Here is a 20,651-nt window from a genome sequence, read left to right on the forward strand (position 1 = left end):
TGATAGCAACGTTAGGGAGCAGTGGGGAAAAGGTGAGGATGTTTGTCCAACTGGGAAATAATCAATGTCACTGAGCCGCTGGGCTAACAGAACCTGTTTGAGTGCTGGCTTTAAACAAGCTTGAGCTGGGACGTTATTGTTTTTAAGCAGTGCACTACTTATTAAGTAGATTTTATACAGACCTCCAGGGCACAAAAGAGCAAACGGAGGAGCTGCTGGCTGCTGTGAAGCTGGGAATCCAGGGCCCCTCCCTACCCTTTCCTCGGCTCCTGTGGCAGCCCTGCAAGTATGGCAGTAGAGTTCTGCAGGATGCAAGAGAACAGTGGATGTGTGCTGCATCTTGCAAAATGTAACCTGATTTACAGGACTTGGGATGCTTAGGTCTCGACTTGGACACCCCCCCCACCCGAGCCCTGACATCCACAAAACGGGAATATGCTCACATGTCCATTGGCGACGTCCAGCAGGTCCCTCAGTCGGCAGCCCCGGCGGTGCCTACGCTCGTAGCAGATGCTGTCCTCCAGGATGACGTAGTCGGTGCCAAAGGACCTGAGCAGCGCATGTACATCCTCTGGGGACCTCTTGGCATAAATCTGATAAACCTTTCAGAATGAGATTAAAACGGAGTGAGGGCACCATCGCGTTCTACTGCCAGAGTTTGTTGAAGGCATAAATCGGTGGCCCGGGCCCCGCCTCTTGCTCTCTATTTCCTCTCCCTTACCCTCCCAGGCCACTCACCAGCAGTCCTGGAGCATATAGGAACATTATTTAGCCTTGAGCAGAGGAATGTGAGTCTTGTGGAATAAATCAAGATTTGGCATGCAGATTCACAGTGGGTGCTATTTCTGAGACCATTTTACCAAAGTATATAATGTGGTGGAGTAAAGGGGGCCTTAAAGGGGGCCTACATACAAGAGTGTTGAAAAGCAGGGAGGTTATTTTGAGCACTAAGGTGCGCCTTATCCAAGCCATGGTATTTTCAATTCACCTCATAAATGCATGTGAGAGTTGGACATTGCATAAGGAGGACTGAAGAAGTGATTATTTGATTAAGGTGCTGGCGAAGACTATTTAAAGTATCACAGACTTCCCAGAGAACACACAAATCTGTCTCAGAAGAAGTTTAGCCAGAAGGACCCTCAGAGGCCGGGTGGTTAAGACTTCAGCTCACGTCCTGTGGAGAGCAGTCTCTGGAGAAGGACATTACGCTTGGTAGACGGGCAGTGAGAGAGAGGAAGGCCCTCAGAGATGGACGGACACGTGGCTACAGCAGTGGGCTCAAACAGAGCAACTGGGAGGATGGTGCTGAATTGGGCCGTGTTTCCTTCTGTTGTGCTTGGGGTCACAAGAGGTCAGAACTGACTCAATGGCACCTAACAACGGATACAGTGCCCCCTTACTCGGTCTCTAGGGGGCTTGGGGTCTGGTGATGGCAGCTGGGGGGAAGGCCCTGGTCAAAGGTACAGGCTTTACATCTCTGTGCTTCATCTCACTTGATCACTATGAGACCAAGCCCCAGCTCCACTGATGGGTGCCAGGAACCAGAGCCAGTGGGCGCTCGTGAGGGAGAGGAGGCCTTCCCAGTCCTCCTGGGCATCGTCAGACACGGGAAGGGAACACACCCAGCCCAGGTGTGGCTTCCATCCTAGGCGGTGCTGGAATGGGGACAATTGGTGGGGGTGGGGCAGGAGATGATGGAAAGGAGTGTGGTTTCCCTGCTTCCTGCTTGCCTTCCATTTTAGAGTTCTGACTTCAGGGACTGCATTCGGAAGGCCTAATTCTCGGTGTCCGCCAAACTGGATGTGATGAGAGGAGGCTACTGTGAAGCTGTCCTATAGTCCGGCCGGGCCTGAGACTAAAGGTGTCCACGGATGAGAAGAATCTGGGGGTTTTCAGGATGCTAGGCTTTGCTACCAGGGCCGGGACTGGAACTTAAAGAAAGGCAGCAGGACCCCAGACTCCCTAGCACAGTCTGTTTGCCTTCTCCACAGCACGGTGAGTTAGGCACCCCTGCTCGGGCTGTCTGGGAAACTCCCATAGCTGGATCCGAGTCAAGGAAAAGGTACCCCTGTGCCACAGTGTTTAAGTGCTCGGCTGCTAAGCAAAAGCTCAGTGGTTCAGACTGACATCCTTAGAAATGCTACTCTGGTTAAGGTAACCCTCCTCTGTCCTGTACAGCCATACTGAATTTGAATGGGCAATTGCTAAGTTAAGACAACAAATCCTTCTTTTTCTGAGTTTTAATTCAAACTATTTTATTTAGTTATGTAGCTTTTTACTGGGAATTGGGTAAAGGTTTACAGAAGAGATTATCAGTTTTACATTCACTATTTCTTGCACATTTTGTTTCAACTCACCCATTTCAATTCCCACATGGTAACATCGCTTATCCCACTTGCTCCCACAATTTCCTGTTTCCATTCCACCTTCTTTCCTAGTCCTCCGTCCTTGGGTAAATGCTGTCCTTTGGGTCTTAAATGGTTGTTTCTGTCAACAAGGCGGTGAGTTCGATTCTGGACCTGAAGCACCACTTGGAGGCTCCACTTGTCTCTGTCAACCACTAAGCCTGACGCTTCTGGATTTCAGTTCTGAAGGTATTTTCTCCCACTCTATCCAGGACTTTCAAGATGGTCTTTTCAGAGCTGTTGGTAGAGGTAGTGGGCACCATCTAGTTCTTCAGGTCTCAGGGATATGGAGACTGACAACCAAACTTTTGAATAACTTTCAAATACCAAGACCAAGGAATGACCAACATGAAGCATCAGAAAAATGTGACACCCTGCTGCCACGGTTTCGGGAAGCAGGCACTTCCTGCATTGCTGAGTGGCCCCAGCTACACCACTGGTACCCACTTTATCTGACCCAACAATGCCATGCCAAGGAATCTGAACTACAGATCTTCCATGAATGCTTTATGCAGAAGAACACATGTACAAGTTCTTTATTTACAGTACAGGGGAATAATCAAATAGTTAAATAAAATTTGGTTATTTACATAATGTAATATTATGGTGTTTTAAAATCATAAGGTAAGATGTTTATATATTGCTATGGAATGAGTTTAAAAATATAGAAAGTGCCCCAAAACGGCATGACATGGCATGCTATTCCTTGTGTAGAAAGGAAGAAAAGAATATGAATGTGTACATATATATTTGTATGCGCAATCAGAACACTGGAGAGGATACATAAGAAACTGGTCTCAGTACTGCCACCTAGGAGGGGAACCAGTGGCTGAGAGGGGTAGGAGACCTAACACTACAGTCTCTTTTTTTTCTTTCTTTTAAAATGGTTTTATTGGGAGCTCGTACAACTCTTACCACAATCCATACATCCATCGTGTCAAGCACATTTGTACATTGTTGCCCTCATCATTCTCAAACCATTTTCTTTCTACTTGAGCCCTTGGTATCAGCTCATTTCCCCTCCCCCAGCCCCTTCTGTACGTCTTGATGTTCTAACTTTGTGGCTGTGCTATAGCTATGCACTGTAGGTAAAATGCCATGAAGCAGAACAAGTGGGCCACACACAGTGACCAGCACATCCCTGCCTTCTTCTTCCGCTCCTAGTCAGTGGTCCTGAGGCTTTGCTCCCCAATGCCACCTCCTCAGTTACTCTAGCCAACATGAGCCTGGGCGCAGCAGCAGCATGCCCGGGGCAGCCAGTGAGTGGGCCGAGGAGATGCCAGCCTTGTGCCCTATGCTTTTCCTCCGGATTACTGCCCCTACCCACAAGCTGTAGGGGTGCATCAGGCACCACACATCTTATCTTGACCGGGAACAGGAAGCCCACACTGGGGGGGCCCTTACCGCTTTGGTTCGCTCCCTCAGGCTTTTGTCTTCGTAGTGAGGGTGGTTGGTCAGGATCCTCCCCGTGCACAGCTTGACTCCAGCCAGCAGCTGCATGCTTCCAGCAAACACAGCCTTCCTCGGCGTGTGCGAGCTGAAAGGGTTCAAAGTCTGAATCAATCCAAAGCTAGATGTCCGAAAAGACAGTAGACACTCAGACTACCAAGCCTTCCAAGAAGTGCTAAGAATTGGGAAAACAGAGGGGGCTGCCTGGGTTTCTGATTTGCACTCCAAATATTTTAGGAAACTTTCCACACCTACTTTCGACTGTTGGCGAGTACACAAGTTCACTAGGAAGCTTGTAATGTCCTATCTTGATGGATTTACTATTATAATAAACTGTCTCCCGAAGCAGGCAGCTCCTGAATCTAAGATTTCTAGGCTAAAACCCATAATCCTCTCTGACTGCTCCATAGGGGCAGAGGCTAACAAGAATTCAAAAGATTGCTATTGCTTTTTGCTGAACATGTTCCATGTTAAATTTCCATTAAACTAAAGATACAATAAATTATCCATCCAGAAAACACAAACTGATCATGAGCAAGTGATAAGGTTTTTGTTGAAAATGAAACCAAGATCACAGACATTACCATAAATTATTTTTAAGCAAAGCAGAATTCATGAAAGTGAAGGAACACAGAGTGCAAAGTAGCAAATGTTATCTTATTTAACATGGGAATGTACAAGACGTCTACTGTAGAAACACAAGAATTATAGCTTTCCTTTTGTGCATTTCCTTCAGATGATGGAAATCTTAAAGAACACAAGGCTTCCTAACACTAAATGATGATCTCACTTTCTAATTACCGAAGGCTCTGATTTTGTCTTCCCGTTGGACGCGAGGGACGATGACAGAAGACCAAAGGCAGACGTCCTGAAGAAGGTACTTGACTTAATTCTTCTCCATTTTGGCAAATCTAGCCCATCACTTGGTGATGTTGGGAGGGGTTTGGATCATCACCAAAAACACAACCGTTCTTCCAGGCAGTCGTTCCCCTAGAGCCACACAGAAGCTACCAGAGGCCCGGGGTACCATGAGCTACACATACCCCTGTGCTGAGTAAGAGGAGTCTGCTAGACTGCGGTAAAATGGAGTTCGTTTTAAGAAGAAAAGAGCCTACTGAAAATGACTGAAACCCACCACCCTCTGCAGGAGTGGCCCTGGCAGGATGCTCTCATTAGTCTGCAGAGAACCCACGTGAAAACTTGCTCTGGGGCTGAATTTCTAAGAGCTGCCCTGTCAGATTCACAGCTCTCAGGAGAATGCTATCCTTTATCCCAACCCCACACTAAGATCACGGCGCCCAGCAACGGGGGTAGAAGTGAGCAGACGCGAGTCGCACGGTGACATTTACTTTTGAAGCTTCTCTCTGACAATCACCTTCGCGTTCACTCCCATTCCAGTAATCGTCACTGATGGTGGAACTACGGGTAGGACAGAAGGATGGCCCACGAGCTGCATCCTGCCTGACCCAGTCCAACACACGGGTCATGTCAACGTGGCTGGACTTGAAAACCCAGGGACACAAGAACAAAGAAGTGCTTGTAATTCATGGGGAAGCTCAGACATCTGTCCCACATGGTCAGAAGATGCTGGTTTCAATAAAAATACGTAAAGGTTCCTTTGTGAAGAGGTTTTACAGATGCTGTTTTATTCTAGTAACCACGTAGTCAGTGCCTCATCTACTGACTACCCTCATTTGGACGGTGCCAAAATGGCTAACAAGAAGAGATGGACAAACAGAAATTACGGAAGATCTTCACCGCCCACCTCCCAAGCACGTCTTCCTCTTTTGGTATAATCCCAGCTGGCTTTAACCAGTCCATTACAAAATGCACCACAGGCATGTCAGCCTGCGGCTGTCTTTGAGGCTGTGGCTCTAGGATGCAGGAGGGAGATCATAAGTGTGAGGTGAGAACTCACAGAGGTGAATTACCTCAGTCTGCGGTGCTTTCTGTAGAGTGGCACACTGGTCTTTCTGCACCAGTGACAACCCAGCAGCTGAGCCTGTCATACTCATTAATATTACACATGCCAGACTATCTGAGCATCACGGGTTTGAATATGCAACAGGAACTAGCACTTGGAGGCACACAGCGCTATTTATACGGTTTTATCATTATGGTCCCCGTTAGCATGTGATGTTTTTCTAAAGGGAAAAGCCCATCTGGCAAAGATGGCTGGCTGGTTCCATTATCCAGGCATGGCCAATAACCAACTTTCTGGCCCGTTTCCTGGATTATCACTGTGAATGCTTCAATGACTTACCCGGTCCACAGAGGGGTAAATCCGCCGTCACCAGCCCTGTCTGTTCACTAAGGAGTCACAGTTACTCTCTCTTTAGTCATGAAACACTACTTAGGGCCTATAATGTACTGGGCTGGCAAACACAGGATGCCTGACCTCACGAAGCTTATAGGCTAACAGAGCTAGGCTCAGCTCCTGCTACAGGCAAACACTTCAAGATAAATTAGTAATTTATCTATCACATATTCATTAATTTTTAGTGAAGACCATAAAATGCAACCTTTTGCCCAGTGGGTTAAGTGCTGAGTTGCTAACTGCAAGGTCAGTTGTTCAGATCTATAAGCTGCGCTGAGGGAGAAGGATGAGGCTGTAAGATCTTGTAAAAAGTTACTGTGGGAGAGGTGTGGGGAGGGGCTTCACCCACGGGGTGATGCGGCAGAGTCGGTGGAAGATACCTGGGGCTGATCACCAAGCCGCAGAACCTGAATGACGCCTACGGGCCGCCCAGCAACTTCCTCGAGATCGATGTGAGCAACCCCCAGACCGTGGGGGTCAGCAGGGGCCGCTTCACCACCCACGAAATCAGGGTCAAGACAAATCTTCCTCTTTTCAAGCTGAAGGAATCTCCTGTTAGAAGTGACTTTGAATAGCTGTGAAGTGCATTAGAGAGAGCAAGCAAGACTGTAGTTCCCCCACGCCCTGGAAAAGCCTTTTGACGTCAGCTTCCTTTCAGAGGAGATGGGATCTTGGATGACAGTTTTATCTAGGAAGCACGGGCTGCAGCAGTTATAAACAAGGTCGCTGGTCATCCTCCGGCACAGGGTGAGCGTGGTCTTCACATGTTTTCACAAGACAAAATCATTGATAAGCGCTATACTCCATCCAAAATAAGACATGCCTAAACTATGGCAAGAAGGAGACCAGAAAAAAGAAAAACAAACGCAAAACAAAAAAACACCAACGTTCCGTAACATTGCTGATTCGTATGCACCAGTGAAGAAGTGCTCCCTAACTCTTAGCACGCTGCACAGAGACCGGTCCAACGCGCCCTCGTGTGCTAACACTCCAGATGATGCCGGTTTTGTTTGTTGGGGCAGCTGACAAGAAGTTCATTTGTCTTAGCGAACATCCCCCATTCGAGCCCTTCCCTCAATGCTCTCCCTCGCTGTGCTCCCGCGGTGCGCACCCCTCGACGGCCTCCCCACCTGTCACTCCGGGGTCATCCGCAGTGTCCGCACTAAAGTGACCGCCTAGTCTGCTACGCACAGATTTTGAGTCATGTCTGCTTCTTGAGTCTGACTCACTAGAATGTGCCCCTTCGCCCTCTTGCCACTCCACGATGTCACTTGTCCTGAGTCCTGTGTAGGAGCATGACACCACTGCTTCCCACTTCCGCCCCCAGGAGAGACACTTGTGTGTGCAAACCACGTCTTCCCTCAGGCTCGAAAAACCCTCCACATGGAAGATTCATGAGGGACATCTTTATATTCTGTATAAAGAACAAAATCCAATTTATATACTAAAATCATTTGTCTTAAGATTTTAGGTGGTTTTCCAATAAAAATGAAACCGCAAAAAAAAAAAAAAAGTTACTGTCTTGGGAACTCTGTTCCATAGGGTCCAAACTGACTCCATGTCGGTGGGGTTTACTTTGTTTCTCTCCGCAGAATGTTCTACAAACATCTGCTTCACTCATGCCCCATTCCCCCCATAGCTAGTGATGCCTGAAGCAAAACAACGCCCCCACTGGGAGGAGTCAGGTGAGGTGCCATGTAAGTGATTGGGGAAACTGAGGAAGTTCAGCTGGTTCAGGTCGCACTCTGGCCTTCTTAGCTTGGCAGGTTTCAAAGTGCTCTGCTGGAATTGCTGGGGCAGCACACTCTGGACTGCTACCTCCTGTCAACGCCACGGTTCTTCTTCAACGCCGTGAGCTATGACTCTGTACAAGGACTGACCTCTGACGACAGGAGATGACCTCTATTCACGTTCTGCTGTCTGACTTGGCTATGTTAGTCCCACCCCCACAAAGAACCTGGAATATGCCCTCTCTGTGTTAAGTATTTAATTTTCTCCTTAGAAAGTAAAAGCAGCACAGAAAATAGGAAAAAAATGGAAGTCAATCACCCATTTTCTAAACTTGAGATAGCTATACTCGTGCTTCTATTTGCTGCGGTATCTTGGCAGACAAAGTGAGAGGCCTCTTTGCCCTTCCCTTTCAACCTGCAGTAGGACAGAGAGCACGATGGGCACGCTTCCTTCAGACATTTTGCCTGACATAGTCTGTGGTCTGTATCTAAAATAGCTAATGTGCTTTTAACCACTGAATGACACTTCTCCATGATAGAAAAACAAAGCAATTTCTACAAATGCTTGAATAAATGATGTATAAAATGAAAGGATAATTTATTTTTATAGCTCTCTGCCAAGCTCCATAGCAGACTGTCCAACCTGCAAACAATTTACTCTGTAAAAAATGTCACTAAATAGTGACAAGGACTCACAGGTCAAATGGATTTACATCAAGTAATTTAAATGTCATTCCAGGAAGACCTGCTGACATTTTGAACAAATAATCTCATTTATTTTTTAAGCTCTAAGCTTCAACAAGTTAATTACTGTTGAACTAATGGGTAAACTGAGCATTACAATATAATGTGGGAGCATTTGCAGTTCAGAAATTTATAGAATTATGCAAATACTACAAAATGATTCATTAAATATAAAAGAGGTTTAGAAGGCATTTAAGGACTGAATTCAACCTATGTCATATTTAAAATATGCAGTAAATTCTTTCTGCTTTGATTAAATGTATAGGAAATCTGGTACTTTTTTTAAGTTCCGTTGAGAAAATACTGTACGTGTAGGCTGCATTACTGGAGAGAGACTATTTCTAGTGAAATTCACCTAAAGCCAAGTAGTTAAAAGTTATGCCTCAGAATATTGACATCTACTGGTCATCCATCTTAATTGCATGTTAACAATTTTCAGGACTCAAAAATGAAACACTCAAGGACACAAGGGACTGAGGTACAAACAAATGCTCATTCTGGCAAGTGGCCTTTGGGAAATAAGGTGTAAAGCCAAATTGCCTCCATGGCAGGCTCCGCAGCCTCGGGTGGGCCTTGGTTTCATCTTGCTCTGTGTACAGTAGAGCTGGAAAATCCTGGGGACTGAGGCTAGCCTACCCGGGAACGACACAGCGGGCCAAACCGCCAATGAGAAGACGACATGGCCAGCGCAGGAACAACACAAAGGACCAAACGGCCAACCCACCACAAACAAATCCATCAGCGGAAAGCGGGAGGGGCGGGCTGGGGACACCCTGGCTACGTGAACCCTGTGTATATAAGCGGCAGCGTTCTCTATGTTTGGGGCTCTTGTCCAAGGCAGTGTGCACGGATGAGGACTTGCGCCCTGGCTTAAGCTAGTACAAATAAAGCCTCTCTTGTTATTGCAGCCTTGTGACTGATCTCGTTCCACTGTTGGGGTAAGTGCTCCCAGTCCCTACATTTTGGGGGCTCGTCCGGGATTTGGGCGATACCCAGAGTGGAACTGAGATCTGGGACCAAGGAGAGAGGTCTTCTATAATACGTATGGTGCAGGTATTGGGCCCTAAGAGAGTGACCAGCAGAGGACTTAGGTGGGCGCACCGTGGAGGTGGCCGGTCAGGAGCAGAAAGGAGACGTCCTCCTGTTCCCCTGAAGCAGACACACTGGGTGTGTTTGGAAGGGAGGCCGCGTCGGCCGTAGGGCCAGCAATCGGGTCAGGCGCCTTGTGGTCTTTTACGTCTCCTCCGTGTCGAATTCTATTTGTGACTGCTTTCTGTGTTGTTCTTGTCTCGTCCTTGTTATCTGTGTTCCTTTCCGGTAAAATGGGGCAGGCTCAAACTACCCCCTTTCTCTCTTCACAGGACACTTCAGGGAGCTGAGAGATAGGGCATTTAACCTCCCTGTTGATGTTAAGAAAGGGAAATGTATAACTTTCTGTAAATCAGAGTGGCCTTCCTTTGGGGTTGGAGGGCCCCAGGAAGGCACTTTTGACTTAACTATTATCCAAAAGGTAAAAGATATTGTCTTCAATAAAGGCCCTCATGGCCACCTGGATCAGATTCCCTATATAACTGTGTGGTAGGACCTGGTCCAGAATCCCCCTCCTTGGTTACAGAAACCTCTTCCTTCCAATAATGCACAGGTTTTTCTTGCCCAAAAGAAGAAACCAGGGCCAGATCCAGACCACCAGACCCCCTCTAAGGACCGCGGGCGGTTATTTCCAACTCTAACCACCCTCTTGATCTCCTTGATTCAGGTTGGAACCAGACACCCCTCCCTCCCCCACTGTATAACCCTAATGCTTTGTCTGCAGCCCCATTGGTGTCAGATCATCCTGGAGAAGGGTCGGCGTTTGGGACCCAACAACGCATCACTAAGTCCCCCGATCCAGGACCTGTCGTGGCCCTGCCCATCCGAGTCATGGGCCCTCCCTGGGAAAACAGGGAGCCAACCTATCAGTATTGGCCGCTTTCCACCAGTGACCTTTATAATTGGAAGGCCCAGAATTCAAATTTTTCCTACAATTCTAGAGACTTGATAAATTTGTTAGATTCTGTTTTGTTCACTCACCAGCCGACCTGGGATGATTGTCAGCAGCTGTTAAAAGTCCTTTTCACAACAGAGGATAGACTACAAGGAGAAGCCCGCAAACTGGTGCCAGGAGATGACGGCCGTCCAACCACCAACCCTGGAGTGATAGAGCGTACCCACTGGAGCACCCAAACTGGGATTTCAACGAGGCTGAAGGTAGGGAGCGTCTCCGGATCTACTGCCAGACTCTCATGGCCTGTCTCTGAGCAGCGGCACGCAAGCCGACTAATCTGGTCAAGGTAGGTGATGTCAGGCAGGGGCCGGAAGAGAGTCCGGCCCCCTACTTAGAGAAAATTATGGAAGCCTTCAGGTTATACACCCCCATGGACCTCAGCTCAGAGGAAAGTAAGGCTGCAGTGATGATGGCTTTTGTAAATCAGGCAGCCCCAGATATTAGAAAGAAGGTGCAAAAGATAGACAGACTAGGTTAGAAGACATTGCAAGATTTAACTGAAGTAGCCAAGAAAGTTTTCAACAACAGGGAAACTCCAGAAGAACGGCGCAAAAGAATTAGAATGGAAGAAAGTTCCAGGCTGGGTAAACCAGGAAGGCTAGTCAAGAGATGGCCCGTGTCTTGTTAGCAGCCACGGAGAGTGAATGACAGAGAAGGGGTGTTAGGAAGAAGGAACAGGGAAGGCCCCACAGGGAGAGACTAGATAGGGATCAGTGTGCGTATTGCAAGAAAAAGGACATTGGGCTAGAGAATGTGAGGAAAAGAAGGCCTCCTTTGAGAGGAAGTATAACAAGGTCCCAGGAGGCGAGGATTGGAAGGCCAAGCAGGTTTTGTTAGTTGGGCAGGAGGACAGTGATTAGGGAGCTTGGGGTTCGGCTCCCTTCCCCAAACCCAGGATAACCTTGCTTGTGGAGGGGAGCCAGTAAATTTCCTGGTGGATACCGGAGCAGAGCACTCGGTGATCACACACTCTGCTGGCAAACTAGCCGCTAAAACCAGCTGGGTGCAAGCAGCAACTGGAACAAAACCCTACCGATGGACGACCCGGCCTAAGCTGGATCTTGGGACAGGTCAGGCAAGCCATGCTTTCATGGTGACTCCTGAATGCCCTACCCCTCTCCTAAGAAGAGATATTTTGACCAAGTTAAAAGCCCATATCCATTTCGAAGAAAAACAAGTAACCGTCACAGACGCTCACAGGCGGCCCACTGGGAGAGACCAGGAAAAACTCTCGCAGGAGACTCCCCGTTCTCCAGGTCCTCACTCTGCAATGAATACAGACTGTTTGAACATACAAAGTACTGTGAAAACAAAAACTGCAATATTGGCTCCAAGAGTTTCCGGAAGCCTGGGCAGAGATGGGCGGAACCGGGTGGGCCAGACAGCGGCCACCTTTATTCATTGAACTGAAACCAGGGGCCGAGCCAGTCCGTGTCCGCCAGTACCCCATGCCTCTTCAGGCTCAGGAAGGAATCCGGCCCCACATTCGCCGACTTCTTAAAGAAGGAATTTTGCGGAAGTGTCAGTCAGCCTGGTACACCCCCTTATTGCCGGTAAGAAAGGCTGGCACCTGGGACTATAGGCCAGTTCAAGACCTCCGAGAAGTTATCAACCGTGTGCTAGACATTCATCCTCCGGTGCCTAACCCTTACACATTATTAAGTTCCCTGCCCCCTCTCAAACCTGGTATACCGTGTTAGACCTGAAGGATGCCTTTTTCAGCATACCGGTTCCCCACGCAGCCTGAAGCTCTTCGCTTTTGAGTGGCAGGATGACAAGCTGGAAATCCAGGGCCAGCTTACTTGGACACGCTTGGCACAAGGGTTCAAAAATTTGCCGACTTTGTTCAACGAAGCCCTTCACGAAGACCTGAGTGAGTACGGAAGCAGCCAGCCCCTTGTTGCAGTATGTAGATGATTTGTTACTTTCAGCCCCTTCCCCACTGACTTATATGGAAGGGACAAAGGACTTGCTAAGAACTTTAGGAAAACTAGGATATCGTGCCAGCACCAAAAAGGCCTAACTTTGTAAGGAAGAAGTAACCTATCTGGGGTATAAATTAAGGGCGGGGGGCCAAAAGTGGCTAACCGAGGCCATGCAGAAAACTGCTAAGTATACCCCCTCCCACCTCGTGCAGGCAGGTCCGAGAAATCTTGGGATCAGTAGGATATTGCCACCTGTGGATCCCCAGGTTTGCAGAAAAGGCCAAGCCTTTATATGAAGGATGTAAAAGTGGTCAGGATTTCACATGGACTGAAGCCATGCAAAAAGCGTTCCAGGCCTTACAAACTGCAATGCTAAAGGCTCCTGCCTTAGCCCTCACTGACCCAGAAAAAGAATTCCAGCTCTTTGTAGACGAGAAGCAAGGGGCTGGTGGTGCAAAAGGAGTGCTCACCCAAAGACTGGGGCCGTGGAAAAGGCCAGTAGCTTACTTATCCAAAAAACTCGATCCTGTAGCCGCAGGGTGGCCTGCATGTTTCCGTATGATCGTGGCAACGGCATTACTAATAAGAGATGTGGACAAGCTGTCATTGGGACAGCCCCTAGAGATTACCACAACCCATGCGGTAGAGGGACTCCTGAAGCAGCCACCGGGACGACGGATCACGAATGCAAGATTGGCCCATTATCAAGGGCTGTTGCTAAATGCCCCCGAATTATTTTTAAGTCACCAATGGCCTTAAACCCAGCGACGCTCTTAAAGAAAATTACCTGATAGTTCCCGAAGCCCCAGGGAATCATCTGTGAAAGCCTCTGCATCAAACTACACCCCTCGGGAAAGGAAAAGTGCTGCGACTACTGGACACCGCTCGCCTCAAGTTTCGGCTGCACAGAGAGGTGGCGGGGAGTGTTGCAGAAGCTTGACGCGCCTGCCAGGTTATGAAACCGAGAAGTGTCAGAGGAACCCACACAGGTACCCGGGATCGGGGAAGGAAACCAGGGTTGTTTTGGGAAATAGATTTTACTGAGGTAAAGCTGGGAAGGTATGGTTATAAGTATTTGCTAGTTATGGTAGCCACCTTCTCGGGGTGGGTGGAAGCGTTTCCCACAAAAAAGGAGACTGCAGTGGTGGTGGCCAAGAAACTCCTAGAAGAAATTGTCCCTACGTATGGGTTCCCAGAAAACATAAGGTCTGACAATGGGCCGGCTTTTGTCAGTAACATTAGCCAGGGTATTGCTGGGGACCGATTGGAAATTACATTGTGCTTATAATCCCCAGAGCTCTGGGCAGGTAGAGAGAATGAACAAAACCTTAAAGGAGACACTTAACAAAATTGTGTCTAGAGACAGGCGGGGACTGGGTGACCCTCCTTCCCTTCGCTCTGTTCTAAGTCCGGAACACGCTGTACCACTTGGGCTTAACCCCTTTCGAAATTATGTATGGATCCCCTCTGCCAGTAGTCCCGAGCATGCATCCCCTGCCGGGAAAGGTGTGGCAGGCCATTCAGGCTTTACTCCAGGTGCAGGACCAGATATGGCCTGCTCTTCAAGCTGTCTATAAGGATAAACAAGAAGGCCACCAGATGGCTTCCGTCCACCAGCATGAGCCCGGGGATTGGGTCTGGGTCAAACGACAGAGTAGCAAGTCCCTACAGCCCAGGTGGAAGGGATCGCTGCGTGGATACATCATTCCCATGTAAGGACGGCAAGCGGCGACGACCCGGAATGCCAGTGGAAGGCAGAAACTCACCCAGAAAACCCTCTAAAGGTGAAGCTCACCCACGTGAGGCCTAAAACCAACCAGTGATGAGATGGCCGGCCATGGACTACTAGTGGTAGCCGCCCTTTTGTTCTGTGTACAGGTAAGGGGCAGCCCCAATAGCAACCCACATACACCCTACAACCTCACTTGGAGAATCAGCAACGTAGAGACGGGAGAAGTTTACAACCAAATGTCTAGAGTGGCGCCCCAACACCTGGTGGCCGGACCTATATTTTAATCTGGAACAACTCCCTGGAGACCTGCGCGGTCACCATTTATGGGGGGGGGGGGGTGAACGGGCGCGTGGGAGGAGGAAGATGAAATTGGCACGAGGAACAATGAGTGTCCATGAGCCAGAATGGGTTCTATGCGTGTCCAGGGTTTAGGACAGGGGAAATGAGACGTGAGTGTGGAGGGATGGAGTCTCTCTACTGTGCAGCCTGGAAGTGTGTGACCGCCAATGATGGGGATGGAAATGGCAGGTACAACCCTTTCTCATTGAAGAGTCTTATGTCCAGCCATGTTCATGGACACGGTATGACAAAGACTGTGATTTGTACGTGTAAAATTTACACAGGAAGGGAAAAAGGACAAACGATGGGTCTCCGTATTATCTTGGGGAATGCATCTCTATCAGCACCCACTCTTTGAGACTATAATACAGTTTAAGCTAAAAATGTCCCCCATCTTGGGGGTTGTGGGACCAAACCCAGTGCTGGGAGGGGAACACCGCCACTCGTGACCTCGGCACCCAACCGTCATCCCACTGCCGCCTACAAGGGCCACAGGAACACTCTAACAACCCGAATGGCCCCTAGAGCGCATGGGTCAGGAGACCCTCTGTGGAAAATGTTAACAGCAGCGTCTGAGGCTCTAAACCGCTCCGACCCATATGTAACAGCAGGTTGCTGGTTATGTTATGATATCCGACCCCCTTTTTACGAAGCCGTAAAGATCAATGGAACCTTCAATTACTTAACCCAAGAGTCCCCAACCTCACGTGCCTGGGAACGGGTGGGGGCGGGACTCACAATTCAGTCAGTAACTGGAAATGGAACTTGTGTAGGAAAGGTCCCCTCGGGGTATACTCCACTTTGTGTTGAAACTCACATTAATGTAAACCATAGTTCAAAATAGCTATCCCCAGCCCCTAACAGTTGATGGGTTTGCTCCCAAGCTGGTCTGACATCCTGTCTTAGTCTGTCTGTCTTTAATAGCTCAAAAGAATTTTGTATCATGGTATTGGTTTTTTCCAAAAGTTATTTACCACTCTGAAAATGAAATGTATGCAACCAAGGTACAAAACTTGGAACCAGCAGCAATAAAAAGGGTTAAGAGAGAACCTGTGACTGCTGTCACCCTAGCTATACTCCTCGGGTTGGGCCTCATAGGGGCTGGAACGGGTATCTCCTCCTTAGCTACCCAACACCAAGGGTTGGGTAGTCCCAGGGCAGCAATAAATAAGAATATTGCTAAAATCAAAGATTCCATTTCTCCCTTAAAACAATCACTAACCTCTCTATCGGAAGTAGTGCTACAAAACCAAAGAGGTAAAAAAAACCCCCCAAAAAACCAAAGAGGTCTAGATTTAATTTTTCTGCAGCAGGGCGGGCTATGTGCTGCCCTGGGAGAGGAATGCTGCTTTTACGCAGACCGTTGGGGGGGGCGGGGTGAAGGAACCTATGGCCAAGGTTAGAGAGGGATTAGCGAAGCGAAAGCGGGAACACGAGGAAAGTCAACCTTGGTGTGAGTCCTGGTTCAACCGTTCCCCCTGGATGACTACCTTAATATCCACCCTATTGGGCCCCTCCTCATTCTCTTGGTTATTCTCACATTCGGTCCCTGCATAATAAACAAACTGATTACCTTTGTGCGTGAGCGCATAATGGTTCCTATGGAGATCTAGAGAACAGGTCAAAGTTAAGCTGCCATCCTAACTCTAGGATCCGCCTATCTTGTCACATGTATACCCCCAAGCCCTCCTCTTCCTATTGCCGGTATGCCTCTAGACCACCGCCTCTCATTGCTGTATAACGTATAGTGCAACCCTTTCCTGTGATATATGTCTTTACCTGTACTTAGTGGGCTTGCACACCCCCAAAAGGTTTAAAGGCCTGGGTTAGCAATAGAGATCGCTCTCTTGCCGTCTCACTCTCTCAGCTCCCTCCCTGGCCTCCTCTTGTAGGCTCCCTCTCCTCCCCAGTCTCCCTTCCCCCCTGTCTTCCTTCCCTTTCCCCTCTCTCTACATGGATACCAAGTGGGGCTGAGGTGAGCAATGCTACCATGAAATGTGTCTGACTCCATTATTGTAATAGCTCTTTTATCTCTCATGCTCTTGGTGACTTTAATGTCTTTATATATCTCAACCATACAATTGTGCTTACTGAACTTGAGACTAGTGGGGGGGGGGGCTGGCCCCCTACCTCAAACCACACCACCTGATCAGGAAAGAGAAGCACACATGGTCTGAGTGACAAGCGCGCTTGCAGCTCCCTTGGAATAGCATGGAGGCAGACAGCCACAAGGGCTTGGGGTGTGGGCAGCAAAGGGCCAACCTGACTCCTGGTTCTCAAGGAAAGGCGGCTGGGCCATCACACCCTGGGAACTTGATTTCAACACAACTGTCCTGTATGGTAGTAAGAAATTTAATGTCTAAGCAGCCTTGACTTTGTACTTAAACCAACTACTCCTCTAGAAGACTAAAGAAAAATATAAACTATTTTCTACTACTGAAAATTACAACTAGATTCTTCTTTAAAAACATTGGTGAAGTACGAGGGGGCACACCCCCCAAAACCAGGAAAAAGCTCTGCTGGGCGGAACTTCCATTGTAGTAGCATCAAGCAGCTCGCTCTGAGTTGGTGCAGCCAGTGCCGTCCCCTGGGAAGGTTCTCTCTGGTCAGCCCATTTTTTCGTGAAAGCAGTTTCACTAGAACTTCATTTTTTGTGATGGCCAATTTAAGAGAACAGCATGTAACTGTGAAATGTTGTTTCCTGCTTGGGAAAAATGCCACAGAAACTGTTGTGATGTTGAACATAGTGTGTAAGGACAGCGCTATGAGGAAAATGCAAGTGTGCAAGTGGTTTTCTAGTTTCAAAAAGGTGAAAGGTTGATTGATGACAAACATCGTTCTGGACATCCGTCAACATCCCAAAGGGGCAAAAATGTCGACTCCTAGTGTATTTGGAGTTCGTTCCACCAGGTCAGACTGTTAAGCAAACTTTCTATTCAGAGGTTCTGAAAAGATTGGGTAACAGTGTGCTACAAAAATGGCCTGACTTGTGGCAGATGGGGGACTGGTTTTGCCACCATGACAATGCACCTGCTCAGTGTGCCAGCAATGCAGTCATCTCAGTGTGCCAGCTTTTGGCAAAAACAGCATGCCTCTCTTGCCCCACACATGACTCCCTTGGCCTCACTTCGTGAGACTTCTTTTTGTTCCCACATTGAAGAGGAACATGAAAGGACAACGATTTGATGCTATAGAAGAAGTGAAGAAAAAAAACCAAAAAACGAGAGAGGTGCTGTCAGCCATCCAAACAGATGAGTTTGAAAAATGTCCCCAGGAATAGAAGCACAGATTTGACCAATGTGTTAAGTGTCATGGAGAATACTTTGAAGGTGATAAAGTTGTTTTATAAAAAAACTTTAAATACATAGCTTTGGAAAAAAAATTCCAGTGTTTTTTGGATACCCCTTTCTATATGTGAACATTTGAAACGAGAGCTGAGGTACAGATGGGAGTCCCTGGTGGTGCAAAGGGGCAACACTCCTGGCTGCTGACCAGCAAGCCATGCGGTTCCTGGGCTGGCCTGGAAACCGGCCTGTGGAACACCCGGGCGCACAGCTTCACTCGTAGGTCCTCCAAGGTGGACCTACCAAACACCAGCTGGTTTTGGTTTTAAAGAAAAAGCCTGGAAGAAAATAATGAGGCAGTGACACTGAGATGGGGCTCCATGTTCCCTCGACGGAAGTGGCACTCATAATGGACTGCTACCACAGCTCAAGTGGATCATATACATAGCCGTGCGCGATGCACACTTACTAAATTATATTAATAACCATCTACTTCATATATGAAATGACGATGTATTGAAGCTTTCAATATACTCACAAATATACTCAGAAACACCAGAATAATCTTTCTCATGTTAATATCATCCTAAATGAACGCCCTTTCTTTTCCCTTTAGGCTATAAAAAGGATGCCGAGTTCACGACAGCACCTATAAAAGAGCTGAGCCTCTCACAATGTACAAGAAAAGAACTAACTTCTGCTGGGTGTGTGTGTGTGTGTGTGTGTGTGTGTAGGATCTCTCAATTTCCCCACAAATAGGGAAGCCCTCAGCAGAAACTTGGAGAGATCTACTCCCCAAATGGAAGCCCAAACGCAAAGCCTGCTGCAGCCGTGCTGAGCACAACAGCATCAAGTACACGCAGTACTTGGATGGAGGCGATGGACAAGCATCTTCTCAACCTTTACAGAGAAAGGCCCCAAAAGAAGGGTTTCATGGTGCTTCTGCAGATCATGGTTTCTTCACACCCATCCAGCCATGGCGGCTGCACCTTTCCTGTTCCTCCCATGATAGATAGTGTCCTGATTGGACTGAGAAGGACAGGCAGCAAGCGGAGTGCTTCCACTAGACTGCTGAAGGACAGCCTGGCTTCTCCCCAGCACATTCATACCTCGAGCACATCGACCCTGTGTGACTCACTGCGGCGGCAGAGTGACGGTGGAAGGTCACCTTTTACGCTTCAGAAGCAAAAGAAATCACTTGCGTTTGGCATCGGAGCTTACAGACCAGAGCTGATTTAAATGTTGATATAAACAAACATACTCTGTGTCTAAATAGACTCTGTTTTGGCATACGTTCATTCTCACTTCAGCTTATTCCGCAAACATGCCTAGCAGCTATTCTTTTCACAACTGATAACTTGGATTTGAGGGATTTTCAGGGAAACCAGGTGCTGTTAGATCACAATGGAACCAATTTTTGTGAACAATCCGAATCCTTCAGTTGTTGAGCATTAAATAAATAACAGTGATAATAAGGCAAAGGAGGATGGCGGCAAAGGCACGAAGTGCCGGGGGAGGAGCTGCCAGTGGAAGCATAAAAGGAGCCCAGACCACAGCCCTGAATAAGAGGAGTCAGGAGCAGGAGGCCACTGTGCTGTCTTCTTCTCGCCCAGAATTATCTCTTACCTACAGTTTCTCAGAGTCAGAGACGTTACTTAGGTTTTAAGTAATTTCTGTGAGGAAAGGCATGAAAATAAAGGCACTACAAATAAATGCATCCAGTCTCAGAAGCCAAAGATAATCCAGGGCTCTGCTGGAATGAATTTTTAATGGCTCTGTAGTTAATTCTTGAAAGGGGAGTGGAGGAGGGGGCCAAGGCAGGTCTAGGAGACCCAGTGCCTTCAGGATGCTACAAGAGCGTGGGTGCCCTGTGGTATTAATTTTCACAGTGTAATTTTAAACACAGAAAATAGCAGCCTCACTTTCAGATGTACAAGTCATATGCTTCCAGTTGACTATAGTTAATACTAAAGTAATTAGCTTTTCCTTATATGAATAATTGTCTTTCCCTATATACGATAAATACCGAAGGAATTATTTACTCTATAATTATCTGCCATGATTTAAAATTAAATTAGTAAACAAAGACAAAACATGGCTTAGCACTCTCAGCCCTAGAAGTATGTGAAAAATTATACTCACTGCATCGAGTCAGTCCAGACCGGCACTGGGACCAAAGGCACACAGACATTCTCGACATAAATCTCTATAAAATCCACGCATTGCACTCGAGAGGCCCGAGCGATCAAACATTTACCATCTTTTAATACACAAGTGGTGCTAAACTGTACTGGTTAGTCAACATCAGTCATGAGCAAGTGCCAATAAGGCTACTAACATTCTAAGTGATGGAGACCACACAGCTCATGTTCCCCGAGTGTGCCACAGAAGATCTGCAACGTCTATTGATGTGTGAATAGTCCCGCTGCTGCTTTTGGGTTATATACAGAGAAACAGCATCACAGGGCATTGGAATGCTGCTGGGGTGGGAGAGCTTATTTTTGCTGGTGGGGGAAAAGGTTGCATTAACAAAGCGGGGAAACACGTGGCTTTCACTCAGAGGCTGAATGCTCTTGCAAAGTAAAGTGGAGGTAGACATACGAGCCAAATATAATGCTCGAGCCTCGTGATGCTCGAAAGAGGAGATGCTCTAGCATTTGTCTTTTAAATTTTCTTGGACAA

At 47.7% G+C, this 20,651-nt stretch overlaps 1 protein-coding gene across 1 annotated transcript in view; it reads right to left on the minus strand.

Moving 5' to 3' along the window:
- The window catches only part of DPY19L3 (dpy-19 like C-mannosyltransferase 3), a 103,990-nt gene that overhangs the window by 3,737 nt on the left and 79,602 nt on the right, over positions 1-20,651 (minus strand). Inside the window, exons 17-18 of the mRNA XM_004704713.3 lie at positions 3,810-3,942; positions 444-602 (exon numbers count right to left, since the gene is read on the minus strand). Of these exons, the coding sequence (XP_004704770.1) occupies positions 444-602; positions 3,810-3,942 (292 nt within the window). The remainder of the gene's footprint in view (positions 1-443; positions 603-3,809; positions 3,943-20,651) is intronic.

Source organism: Echinops telfairi, unplaced genomic scaffold (genome assembly GCF_000313985.2).
Source record: "Echinops telfairi isolate 266 unplaced genomic scaffold, ASM31398v2 ScPeMD7_2291;HRSCAF=2852, whole genome shotgun sequence".
In the NCBI taxonomy this organism is placed as follows: domain Eukaryota; kingdom Metazoa; phylum Chordata; class Mammalia; order Afrosoricida; family Tenrecidae; genus Echinops; species Echinops telfairi.